General features: G+C 36.5%; 1 protein-coding gene across 2 annotated transcripts in view; it reads right to left on the reverse strand.

Annotated features, from left to right (window-relative positions):
- The window catches only part of LOC132391419 (NADPH oxidase 4), a 151,314-nt gene that overhangs the window by 106,005 nt on the left and 30,873 nt on the right, over positions 1 to 14,436 (reverse strand). For both annotated transcript variants that reach the window (XM_059964597.1, XM_059964598.1), the window contains exons 4-5: positions 11,671 to 11,755; positions 3,212 to 3,309 (exon numbers count right to left, since the gene is read on the reverse strand). In XM_059964597.1, the coding sequence (XP_059820580.1) occupies positions 3,212 to 3,309; positions 11,671 to 11,755 (183 nt within the window). The remainder of the gene's footprint in view (positions 1 to 3,211; positions 3,310 to 11,670; positions 11,756 to 14,436) is intronic.

Genomic DNA, 14,436 nt, shown 5'->3' on the forward strand with positions numbered 1-14,436 from the left:
TTTCACTTAAACTACGTTGGAATTGAGCTGATGCATTTACTTGTTTCTCTGCTCTTTGATGTTGCCTGGCCTAATGTGTATTTCCAGTAAGTTCCATTTTGTTTCTGGTTTGCAGAATCTGTAGTACTTTTGAATCGCAGCTATTCTTTTCTCCAGTTATATTTTACCCTCCAGAAAATCATCCCAGCACCAAGAATCGAAGACTATTGATCCCATTCAGTAGGAATGAAATCCATTATCTATTAATTAGTGGAATCACTGGGTTTTATTTCTCTACTTAAAGGTAAGGATCTTGTGTTCCTTCAATCTATTGTTGTAAAGAGATTGAACGCACAAGTCTTTTTATGGTGTACTTGATCTCGAAGTTTGAAATTCTGTGATCTTCACTGAAAAAGAAATTTAAATCAAAAAGAAATCTGACTCAAAGTTTGTAAAAGAAACAGAAAATGTCCTGTCTCACCTCCTGCAATGATGTGACAGAGGAAAGAATGGCCACATCAAAGGGCACAATTACTCAGAGATTTAATAAATATTTAAAGTTAAGTATTTGTGTTCAAAAAAGAAGGCAAGTTTATGCAATGTCCAAATTTAACAGAACCTGATTCATCCTTAAGAAAATCTGATACAAAGTACACAATAGAGAAGTTAGCATGATGCTCTTTCAATCTTGGAACCTTACAGCAACACAACACCTTAATGAAAGTGATATGCCTGCAAAGCAAAGAGCAGAACATGCAAGGGCAGAAAACCAGTAACTCCTAATGAAAATAAGTAACTGAATATCCTAATTTTCAACTCTATTTCCTAGAGAAAAAATAATTTCCTTTTTAGTGAAATTGGCAAAGAATTCAGTTCTGTTTTCCTGAGGGATGCATTTGCTAGGGAGGCTGGGAAATTCAGAGGCCCAATTAGTCAGTTTAGGTGTTGGAAACATTTTTGTGAACATTTTAACTTGTTCGGTATTTTTAAACCTTCTGCTCATTCACACAATTTATGCTGCATGTTCAGATTTCTAATATGTATTTAATTTAGGTGACAGGATGAAAGGAAGCAGCTGGTGAGCTGGTGGAAAAGAAAATGAACATATGTATACTGAAACAAAACAGAAATAACAATGCTACTGTACAAAAATACCATTAGAAAATTTAGCTTGACAATTTGTACATCAGCACTTCATAAGAATATGGCCATGGGTGCAATAACTTGTACTTTTCTTTTCTTCAAATCATCATTCTTAGCTAGCTTTTTCTCTTAATTCCCAGTAAATGAATCCACAAAGAGAAATGGACACCATTGCAAAATGCAATTCCCAAATCATGTGTGGAGACTTTGGCCTCTCAGGTGATCACTATAACACAGCTGCTCTAAATATAAACATATGGCCATAGACTAAATCCACAGAACACTGTTAAAATCACAGAATCCCATGCAATAAAAACACAACTTTAACATTTTCAAACACTGTAGAGCATTGGATTTGGCTTCAAAATATCCAACTAGTTTAAACAGATTGCACTTTTTCCAACTTTATTCTTAAAGGAGTGTGTTAAGAGTAAAGCTGATCAGGGTGGCACAACAGACTGAAGGCAGCATCTTTCATTGGTAATAGACGGTAGTTTGCTAAAAACATTAAAAAAAAATTAGGACCAGAAGATGGTGTCTTGAACCTGATCTGCCATTCAGTTAAATGATGGCTGACCTAATCTAAGCCTCTGCTCCACTTGCCAGTATGTTTAAGCTTCAGCTTCCTTCCTGACCAAAAAATATAGCCTTGGATAAAGTAAACAATTTAACCTCTGCAGCTTGATGGGATAGAAAATTCCAAACAATTCACAAGCTGGAAGAGATGAAATTCCTCCTCATCTCTATCTTAAATATATGATCCTTTATGCTGAAATAATACCCTTTGTCTCTAGATTACTCGCAAATGAAAACACATCATAATCACTGCCCTCTTATAATCTTAAATGTTTCAGTGAATTACCTCCATTATTTCGAAGCCCCAATCTGCCTCATTAGACATTCCCTTTATCCCAAAGAACAATTTCCAAACTGCCTGCACTATAAGTATATCCTTCCATAAATAAGGAGGCAGTGTACACTGACACTATTTGCAAAATATCGCCACAGCTGTACTCCATCTCATCTTTTCGCTCTCCAAATAATTCATTGCATGCCCATGGGAATCCTGGGATTCATGTATGAAGATATCTAGAACATTAGTATTCTTGCACCTCAAAATATCTCTTCAAATAAAACTCTGCTTTTCTGGTTTCCTCCCAATGTAGATAACATCACATTCCCCTTATGCCAAGTTTTGCCTATACACCTAAGCTATGTCCCTTTGCAGAGTCTCTGTTCTCCTCACAACTTGTTCCCTGTGTCATCAGCAAACTTGGTTTTAACAAATGTTTGGTACCTTCTTCAAATTAGCTGGTATAAATTTTGAAGTGCATTAGTGATCTAAATGCCATCTCACTTGCAACCTGAAAATTATTTATTTAACCCAACAAACAGTAGTAATGGGATCTGAATATTTTTCATAATTCATGCTTAGAACAAAAAGGCTAGTTACAAAAAAAAAATTCAACAAAGAAAAGCTGCTCCTAAATTCAAAATTGGAAGTCTTTATATTTGCTCTTGCCAGCTCAATCTATGGGAACAATATTCCTTGGGCTACAGCAAAAACCCTGCCCAATCATCCCACTGAGAAACCGAACACCTCAATATCATCTTCACATAAACTTAAATGACTATGGTCTAAGGTAAAAACCTCCAGAAAATTCTAATGTTTCTCTTCAGGTTCCTTCTACCCTATTTTAATATCTATATCTTATAAATACCATCCAAGCTGTCCTTCAACATATCAAATTCCAAAATCTAATATGAGCCCCTGCCCAGAAAAATGTTATGGAATATTTCCCAGGGTATACTTTAAATCGCTGCTAAAGCAACAAACAGGATTTGTAAATAGAATATTTCAACAAGAGATGCATATTATTTAAATATTCCAGGTATGGTCATTTGTACCAGATCAGGCAAGATTATCTCACGTAACAGAGAATTTAAATTAGCCTTGGGCAGTAATATCTTTCCACAATGACAATGGTGATTATTTAATTTTTGACTGCATCAATGCAACAAACTTAATAGTTAGTTCTAAAGTGATCCTTCAGCATGTAAAAATATAATGAACACACAAAATACGGACCTCATCCCGGTAACGAGCAACATTGAGGGCTGGAAATTCTTCACTGTAATGCAGAGAGAAGTTTAGGGCATTGACCATATGAGCTGCAACATGGACTACTGAAATTAGAAGTGAACAAAAGGTTATATTACATCAGACATGTTCACATATCAAAGAAAGAGTTTGATACAAATTCATAAACACAGTTAACTAAATTCACGCTGACATTACTATAGGTAATCTCAAAAACAAAGTACACAACTGTTTGTAATAATTTTGCACAAGATGGCAAATAGCAAGGATGAATGCAAACCTCCACTGTAAGAAACATAACGGCATAGGTCTACCAATTTTTAACCGTGTGTGGTCATGCATAACATTTTATTAAAAAAGAAAATGGGAATAATTTGCACAAGTGCAGGACATATTTGATATTAGATCTGGCTTTAGTCATTACTATTATAAAACAAAGCTCATTGTTATGTGGAAAAGGTGTGGAGAGCATAAGCTGTTGCCAAAACAGAACCTCGTAATGGGATACCAGTGACCTCAATGTCTTTCATATTATTTATATTTCTGTTCAAGAATTTTAAAAGCAGCTTAGAACTAAGCATAACTGCAGCAAGTAAGATGTTATTAAGTTTTTTGAAGGAATAGACAAGGTCAATTGATTCAACAATTATTTACTTCAGTGAGGTTGTTCAAAAAAAACAATATTCCACCTTTACGCATTTAGTTCTCCTGTTTTCTCATTATTTGTAAGTGTATATTTCAGATAAATACTTTGTGGAGATTTCTGATATATATGATTATATGATATATATGTACAATGTCTGAAATACATCTTATGGAAATGTTTGTTTGATGATGAACTTCAATAAAAAAAATAAATTACAAGAAAAATTTACTTTAAAAAGAAAAAGTTCCAAAAGCTTCCTTCCAATATTTTTCACGATTCAGACAAGTCCAAAACATATGAATTAATGAAGCTTCTCTATTATTACATCTGTCACAGTAGGGAGATATATCTGAATAAAAACAAGATAGCTTATCCTTAGTCATATGAGCGCTATGTACCACCTTAAATTGTATGAGGGAATGACGAGCACATAGCGATGAAGTATTAACCAGTTTGAAAATTTCATTCCAAGTTTCCTCAGATATTGATGTTTGTAAAACTTGTTCCCAGAGATTCTTAATTTTCTCTAAAGGAACATTCCTTGTCTCCAGGAACATACCATAAATATTAGATATTGAACCATTATGAAAAGGTATCAAACTAGAAATTACGTCTGGTATGTTCTTATCTGAGCTTATAAGAAATGTGCATAATTGAGATCTTAAAAAGTCTCTGATTTGTAAATATCTAAAAAAGTGAGTTTTGAGTAAGCTATATTTAGCTGACAATTGCTCAAATGAAAAAAGGTTTCCCCCAACAAGCAAATCCCAAAAACATTTAATACCCAACCTGTCCCATTCTTTAAAATCTAAATCAGTCATGGATTTAAAAAAAATTAGAATAAATGGGACTTGAAAGGGAAAATCTCAATAAAAATTGTTTTCTAAATCCTCAGAGTATGTTTAACTATTAAATTAGCAGTTAGTTTACTTACAAATAAAGGAAGTAAGGATCCAAGAAGAGAAATAATAGAAAATTTATTAACAGTTAGCTTCTAAAGAAACCCATACCGAACAGTCTACACAATTAATATAATATAGCCAAAATGCAAGATATTGTATATGAACTGCACAGAACTAAGATTAGGTAAGGCTAAACCTCCAGACTTATTAGATTTTTGAAGATGAACTTTATTTAAATGAGGATGTTTATTTTTCCATATATAAGAAGATAAAATAGAATCAAGAGAGTCAAAAGAGAATTTAGGAATAAAAATGGGTAAAGCCTGAAAAAGATATATAAATTTTAATAGAATTAATTTGTCCAATCAACAATATTGAAAGTTCTGGTTTCATTTCTAAACATTATACCAAATCCTCTGAGATTTATATTATTTTTATTGGGTTACACTGACCATTACACTATCGTGGTGCCCTTTTCATTTATGAAAATGAAAAATAAATCTCAGAAATCTGAAATACAAGTAGAAAATTATATAAATGCTAAGCAGGTCAGTTCTGACAGAGGATCAGAAAGTGTCTTCAACCTGGAATGGTAACTCTGTTCATTCTACAGATGGATGCAAGGCACACAGATGTAAGAAAAATTATAGGTTATGGGCTATGTAGGAGGGAAGGCTCAGATTGATCGTGGAGTAAGTTTATATTGGTCAGCATAACATCATAGTGCAAAGGGCCTGTACTGTGCTGTGCTGTTCTCTGTTGTATATTTTGCTAATGAAGAGCAATGACCACAGGTTTCACTAGAAGCTCCAATTTCTACCATCAGTGGACAACACATGTGCTGTGCATGTTTTGTTATTACATGCATGTGTGAGTAGATATGCTTGGGCCATTCTCCAAGGGAATCTTTTTCAGCCTGGGGAAAAAAAAAACAAGTGCAAATGGGTCCAACTTTCTAGGCAAGGATACTTGTAGACTGAATTATCTTCATCATTCCAATTAACTTGTAATAGTTCTCTGTCATCTCTTCTGCTCCAGTACAGAGCAGTATTATTTTAGCCAAGTGGGCTGATTCTACAAGGATCCAATGACGCTATCATCAACCTCAAAACCAGGTCTAGCAGTGTTGGAAGAAACAGAAAATTTAAACACACATCAGCCTGCAGCTATGCCTGGGATCCTACATGTACATCTTCCAAATCTACGCGAACTATAGTAAAGATATCTGGACTTAAAGAAGCAAATGCCAAAAAAAAATTTGCACTTGACCTTCAACCTATGCCGATGCTTTTCTAATCAGTGGGAATCCATTGGCTTCCTCTCTATCCAACAGGTCATCTCTCAAGAAATTGAAAAACAGTCAAAGAATATTGCTTTTATCATATTTCCACAGCTACATAGTTTAATAGTTACCAATATTTTTCTCCTGATGTGACTGCCAAAAATAACATCATTTCAACTTTATCTTTGCACCTGTGCAATTCCTTGGAATAAAGAGTCAGGAAATCCTATTCTACATTATCCCATTACTTCTCCATACTATTCCCACTAAAAATAAATCCACCACTGCCTTCAACAGTTTGGTGCCTTGTGCTTCTTTAACAACTAAGGAAAGGATGATGAGAAGTCCAGACAGCTTCCAAAACGGAAATGAGAGCAAAGTTTTCATACATGCATGGTGGATTCAAAGGCGTGAATAGCTATTGGGAAAATGTCCTTTTTATCCAGTGCAAGAAAGAATGACCATACAAGAATCATAGATGTCAACCTCCACAAACAGCAACGTAATTGTAAATCCCTAACAATCATGGTTGGAAAAGTAACAGCATGTTAACAAACACTGCTAGTAATAGATAAATTCACTAGAAAATTGAACTTACAAATTCTTTTGTTTGTTTTTATATTTGATCGGATCCAGAGTAACTATTATCTCATTCCCCTTTACACTTGTATACTCAAAATAGTACTAAACAATCTTGAGTTATGAATCTCCAAAGCCTGCTGCATGTATCATTCATGTTAATACACTGGTTGCTTCATACTAATGGCATCTTATTCTAAGCCACCCTGGTGATGTTAAAATATTGCTGTTTTTAAGGTATAATTGCCTATTAAACTCACTGCTGGTCCTTAACAGTTCAGTTCCTGTTTAATGATGTGATAATTGTTAATGCAATATCAATGAAGTCCTCTGGCTCAGAAAGCAAAATCTTATGCCACTCAAACTTATTTTATAAGAAGGAAAACCTAAAAAAAAATCAAGTTTAAATAAAAAGTAACCTTTGATTTGTTATTATTTTCACATTTTTAACTTTCCCCTTTTCTCTATATCTGATTTAATTTGACTTTGTCATTCTCCATTGTTACAAAGTTTCTTTTTCAATCATTAAACCTCATTGGCTAAGGAGGTACAAAGTTAGTCCCATGCTATCCTATTACCAGCTCATACTTATGCAAGTTAAAGCACAAAGTCAAGTACCTGAAGGAAAATATTATATGCCAGATCCTACATGATCCCACATGTAAAGGTCAGCATTTGGAATTCTGAAAGATACCAATTACTATGGACTGTGACCTACTCTTCACTCTCCCTGGGTTATATCAGAAACTAAATATCCAGTAATCAAGTAAAATGGTTTTTAAATTACGCATTCTCCATTTTTTTCTTTAACCTTCTCCAAATTTTATCATCTGGGAGACAATTTTCGGTTCCACAGGGAGTAATGATCTTTCAAATCACAAGCAAGAGAAAACCTGCAGATACTGGAAATCCGAGCAACACACGCAAAATGCTGGAGGAACTCAGCAGGCCAAGTAGCATCTATGGAAAAAAGTACAGTCAACGTTCAGCAGGACTGGAGAAAAAAGCAGAGTAGATTTGAAAGGTGGGGGGAGGGGAGAGAGAAATGCCTGGCGATAGGTGAAACTTGGAGAGGGAGAGATTAAGCAAAGAGCTAGGAAGTTGATTGCTGAAAGAGACAGAAGGCCATGGAAGAAAGAAGGAAAAGGTGGGGGGGGGGGGGGGGGAAAGAGAAGCACCAGAGGGCAGCGATGGACAGACAAAGAGATAACATGAGAGAGGGACATGGGGATGGGAAATGGTAAGGGGCAGGGGGAGGCATTACTGGAAGCTTGAGAAATCGACGTTCATGCCATCAGGTTGGAGGCTACCCAAATGGAATACAAGGTGTTGTTCCTCCAACCTACGTGTGCCTTATTCCAACAGTGAAGGAAGCCATGGATGGACATATTGGAATGGGAATGGGAAGTAATATTAAAATGGGTGGCCACTTGGTGATCTCGCTTGTTCTGGCTCGGCAAAGTGGTCTCCCAATCTATGTCATGTCTCACCATGTTTTGGCCCGAAATATCAACTGTACTTTTTTCCATGATGTTGCCTGGCCTGTTGTGTTCCTCCAGCATTTTGTGTGTGTTGAGTGATGGTTGTTGGTAATTTTCCATGGTTTCATATTGTACACACAAGCCTGAAAAGGAACTGCCATCCTCACCAAAGTCAGTTTCCAATAATACTGGAAAATTACACTTGGACAATTGTAAACATGGAGACTAAACATAAGCCAGGGACTTAGACTATATGTTAGGAGCAATTATAATGCTTTGGATGAACCTAAGTAACTCTTCACACATCACACCACTTGCTACACTGCTTGATACATCAAGACAGGGCAAGGAAACAAACTCCACTTTTCAACATATCGGTCCACCAAATGCTCCTCTTAAAACCTCAGCTAACGGCATTTAAAAAACTGTCACAGACCCCACAGCACTTTCATACAAACTTCAATATCTTCTTGCCTATCACTTTTGTTTTTACAAGGGCAAGCACAGGCAAGGTACAGACTCAAGCTAATGAACTTTTGAAATGCAAAAGGCTACATTCAGCTCTGTGGTATGATCCAAACTGCAGTATTGTCTTAGGATAGTCGTATATTTTGTTTGGTTTTCTTTGTTTGAAGGTACTAGAAACAGACAGAAAGTAATAAATTTACCCTTATGGTTACATTTGACAATGAGCCAGCCTAAAAATTCTTCCTTAGTTAGGCAGCAGTGTTTGCTGGACTCCAAGTCAGAAACGTGTGCCAAGAAAATTATCCACAGTAGATGGTATTTAAATGCACGATATAGATATGTCAGCACATTGTATACTGTGCATTTGTATTTTCTCTCTTAAATTCATTCCATTCAAGTGAATAAATGATCTTTGTGGTCAAACCATGGACACATTTTTGAAGTACAGTAAAAGCTGGAAACATTGGTACAATGAAAAACAATGAATTCAAATTAAATCCCATACAAACAAAGACTGGGCATGCTCAATGGTGAGAAAATAACAAAAGGATGAAACAAAAAGTTCATTTATCCTAACAATATTAAATTAAATTAAACATCCATAGATTCCGAATTTTAGTCCTCTTTCACTTTTCATCACCACCTGGTATTTATAGACAAACACATGCAGAACAAAACAAATCCAATTTTTAGGAAAAGTCAACTAAATAAGGAAATGCACAGAGAATGCTGGACCAAAAGAGTTCATGATTGGACCAAGAGATTTCACAGAATATACCCAGCCATCTAATTTTAAAAACACATTGCACCTACAAGTCAATAGTTGCTTAATAATCTAAAATTTACACACAACTAACAATTAAGACATCTGTGCCCATTTTTATTTGTGAATCATGCAGAAAAAGTAAAACTCTGTGCTATTGAGTATTTGTGCTTTCCCCTGGTCATATTGCACCTGTGTACAGATGTTATTTGTACATTTTAGTTCCCACGCATGATAATGCATTCTGCATAAGAAGCTTGTTTCAGTTACTTAATTCCAAATCTAAAACTAAATTGTGATACTGCAAAGATTGTAAGTTCCACAGTATCTGTTGAGCCAGAGCCACCATCCTGCTTCCATTTAAGGGTTTCTGGCCTTCATCTCAGCCTAAAGGTGATACCTCAAAAGGCAGCATTATCATTATGGAGATACATCACCTGGAACATGCCCTCTTCTGAGTGCTACCTATCAAACAGGAGGTACCTGAGCCTGAAGACACACACTTCACATTTCTTCCCCTCCGCCATCAGATTTCTGAATGGACAATGAAACCATGAACACTTCCTTGGCATTTTCCCCTTTCTTTTGCCGCTACTTTTTTTTTATATATACACACACACACACACACATACACACTTCTTACAGCAATTTATAATTTTTCTTACTGCTGCTGCTAAATGACAAATTTCATGACGTATGCTGGTGATATTAAAGAGAATTGTAATTCTGGTTCTGATTCAATCCCTAGGTCTCTAGCCTCCACCTCAGACTCACCTCATGATCTCCAGCCTGTGTCTTTGCCATATCTGCAGCCTGTTGCTTATCCATTGAATCATAACCTGTTTCTCTACCAGACCCAAGACCAAACTAATAAGTTCCCCAAAATGGAGCAATAAACTGTTTTGCACCCAGTGATGTGTTTTAACAAAAAACAACAATATATGTCAAGGTACAAATTTCCAAACACATAGTTTAATAGTTTTGAACTGAATAGAATATGAAAATGTGATTTTTCCCCCAAAACAAACACGCTCACTGACTTTGACAGACCTTAATGGAAGTAAACATTACTTTTCTATAATTTGTCTGGCTCAGCATGATTTTTTGATGCTTATATAGCAATTTGGATAGAGCCTTTCTAAGGAGAGAAAATGAATCAAAAGTTTGTAAGCTCTAATCTGCAGAATTCACTTGCTATGAAATGACAAACACATCAGGTTCAAAGTAATGAACCCTGTATGATATAGCTTCTTCTGAGATTTTTTAAATATGAAATATGTCTGCAAAATGCACCAAGGTTGCATTCTAGGTTCATGATCATGCATGCTCTGACCATCGTCCCTTGCACTCCATGCCCCATCACTATAGTCAACTCCTGCCCTAGACAGCATTCATCCCTGTCCCTAACCTGCAGCTCTGACCCCACAGTCCACTAGCCCCATCAGGATATTCCATTGCTCAGGGCTCTTGTGCCATAAATCTCCTCAAACTTGAGGCTGTCTTGGAGGTATCCTTTTAATATTTTCCATGTGTATTAACAAAAAAACAATAGTTGCTGAGGTAAAACAAGTTGATCCAGCAGCAGCAGTAACATCTCCTATAAAAGGTAAGCTACTTAAAGTAAGGATATTCAAATTTCACAATATTTTTGTGAATTCTGATTTGGGTTTACAATATACCTGACACCTATTTAGTGTAACAAATTGCTTTAAGTCCATTATCTAAATTCCACATTTTCCTCCAGTGGTACACGTTTATTAAATCTCTTATAAAATGTTGATATTTTTAAAAAGTCATGGGGTTTTCCAATATCTTTCCACATCTCCCCACCTCCACAGAGGAACAATAAATTGGGCACAGAAATATTATTTGACTTTGAAGGCACAACAGGGAAAACAAAAAGATTTATGTCCATCACAACAGGGGAGTTAAGTAGAATGACAGAAACAAACCAATGTGAACTCAAACAAAATACAAACTGAAAATGCTGGAAATACATAGCAGGTCAGGTCACATCTGTGGGAAGAAAAACAGAGTTAACATTTCAGATCAAGATGCTTCATTGACTCCATTTCTCTTCCCTGCTGAATTTTTGTAGCCTGTTATGTAGTTTTTCTAGCATCTGCTGTTTTTTTTTCAGATTTCCACTGAATTCCAACAACTTCGTGTCTAGAGAACAACCCCAACTGCAATTGTTTCTTCAGGAACAATAACAGGCTGAATTAATGTTAACAAATTTCATGTCAGTGAAATTAAACCCGATTCTGATTCTGATACATAATGCACAATTATTGCATTTTACTTCAGCAATGCAGGGCTTTCTTACCTGAAAACAGACATATCGTAAAACCACATGTAATATGAAAAGTTTTACTCTTATCCAGCAATCTTCTTGCTTTTCTACTCATAATCTGTGAAAAAAATTATAAATCATTACAAATATTTGAAAATGAGGAAGTGATAAATTTGGTTCAGAAAGACTTTACCGAAGTTCTAAATGATGACAGGTAGAAACTAACACATCTATAGACTACAATCGGCCCTCCTTATCCGCGGGGGATTGGTTCCGGGACCCCCTGCGGATACCAAAAAACACGGCTGCTCAAGTCCCTTACTTAACCTGCCTCAGTGAGGTGGTCTTTAGGACCCAGCTGAACCCCGGATTTTAATTAACCTATCGCAGTGCGGTGGACTTTAAGACACAGCACAGCTCTGAATCCGCAGTGTTTCTGTTCACGAAAATAATCACGATCACGATTGAAAATAAAGTGGTAGTAATAAAGAGATTGGAAAGAGGTGAAACGCCATTGGTTATTGGAAAAGTGTTAGGCTACAGTCGGTCAATGATCGGAACAATTTTAAAGGAGCATGTGAAAGGCCCTGCCCCGATGAAAGCTACAATTATTACTAAACAACGCAGTGGTTTAGTTATTGAAATACATACATTTCTTAAGTGTTTTATATGCATAGAAAGGTAAAATATACCATATACTAAGACAAACGTTTGACTAACTGGTGCTAAATAATACCTGATGTACCTGTTCTGACTTCAAATCTGACTTAAAGACAGACTCAGGAACGGAACTCATTCATAACCTGGGGACTGCTTGTACTTTTAGATCATCTCTAGATTACTTATAATACCTAATACAATGTAAATGCTATGTAAATCGTTATTATACTATTTTGTTTAGGGAATAATGACAAGAAAAATGTCTGTACATGCTCAAACAATGAGTGCTGGAGAGAGAACTTCCAGGTTTTCCCGATTCCGCGGTTGGTTGAATCCACGCGTGCAAAACCCGTGGATAGGGAGGGCCGACTGTATATACACCCTATTGAATAATAACATTAAGATATCCTAATTTAAGTGCAGCAAGGGATGCTTAAGATATTAATCTATCTTACTCTTTGAGCTTTACTTAGTGAGGAGAGTTTAAAACTAATGGAAAATATGTTTAGGAGAAACCATTCACAAACAAGGGAAAATCTGTAGATGCTGGAAATCCAAGCAACACACACAAAATGCTGGAGAAACTCAGCAGGCAAGGCAGCATCTATGGAAAAAGTACTTTCTTCCATAGATGCTGCCTAGCCTGCTGAGTTCCTCCAGCATTTTGTGTGTGTTGCTCCGATTAACCTACCATTTTCTGAATGTATCCCAAGTATTTGAATGCTTCTCAGGAGGGCTGGATTGTTTGTTCAAATCTGTTAAATGTTCATTGGGAACTACCTTAACAAGAATGTTAAAAGTTAATTCAGCCTCCAAAGCTTCCTGGAAAACTACAGTGAAATCACAGAAAGGCCATTGCAGGACTGTGTTAGGGCTGATAAATACATAAATAAATCTGGTAATTGGTAATGCATCCTCAACAAACTCTGAAAAGCTTTAGGAATTATTTTGATTTTTTTTTAGGAAATTTGTGCAGAAAGTTTTTGTAGTATTTCAGGGACTGCTGCTGTTTAGTTTCAATACATTGACACTAGACAATTTCCCCACAAATCAACGGTGCTGCTAATGAAGCAATATTCCGTAAACCAAGCTAGAACACCAAAGTACAACCAAAAGATTCTGAAGCTGTAACAGGTTTGCCCATCTGCATCTGCAGCTACATACAAGAGATGGTATCAGGAGAGAAATCCAGGAAGTCAGCCCCTCTGTCGAAAGTTTTTGAAAACATCTGAGATGGTGAACTGCTGAATGATGTAAGGGATCACAGACAATGATATACAATTTAAAAACATTTTTCTTTTCTACCTACTAAATGAACAACCTTGGGGTTTTCCCCAGAGAATAGTTTACAAGCACATTGCTGCCTCTTCAAAGTCCAAATGACTTAAAGCTGGGTGCAATTATCACTGGGTGAGATGGAATTCTGTCACCAAGTAGCAGTACGTCCTCCATCTCTCTATCTGCAATATCTGTGTATTCCATCTGCCAGTTAGCCAAGGGCCACCTTTTCTGCAGATTGCAGATTATTTAATGAGGAACATTGAAGAATATCTTTGATAAACCAAATTGGACCTTTGAACCATAAAACTGAGTATCTGATGAGTGGATGGCAATGTAAGGAAGTGCACACAAGTGGATGAGTGTACTTGTAAGGTGCACGAGAGGAATAATGTTTTATTTATTCAGAGATACAGCGCAGAAAAGGTCCTTCTGGCCCAAAGATCTGTGCTGCCTAACAACTCACGTATTTACAACTAGCCTAATCACAGGACAATTTACAATGATAAATTAACCTACTTTGGGCTGTGGGAGGAAAGTGAAGTACCCAGAGGAAACCCACACAGCCATGGGCAGAACCTACAAACTCCTTACAGATGGTGCTGGAATTGAGCTGCAAACTCCTAGCATTGCGTTAAGTTAGCGTAGTGACCCACAGTAGGGTGCCAAGTGCGCACTGGAATTTAGGGGACTGACTGAACGGGTAGCAATAATACCATTAAGGTGCGACGCTCACTTTCCCCAATTTGATAGGTTATTAAAGTACCTTAGGCATCAAGTTCATCAGTTGGGCAATCACATTCTGACTGCTGCTTCAGGGGTCAACTGCAGTCAAATCTTTCTTTCCTTACAGTGTAACAT

This window comes from Hypanus sabinus, chromosome 3, assembly GCF_030144855.1.
Source record: "Hypanus sabinus isolate sHypSab1 chromosome 3, sHypSab1.hap1, whole genome shotgun sequence".
NCBI classification, from domain to species: Eukaryota; Metazoa; Chordata; class Chondrichthyes; order Myliobatiformes; family Dasyatidae; genus Hypanus; species Hypanus sabinus.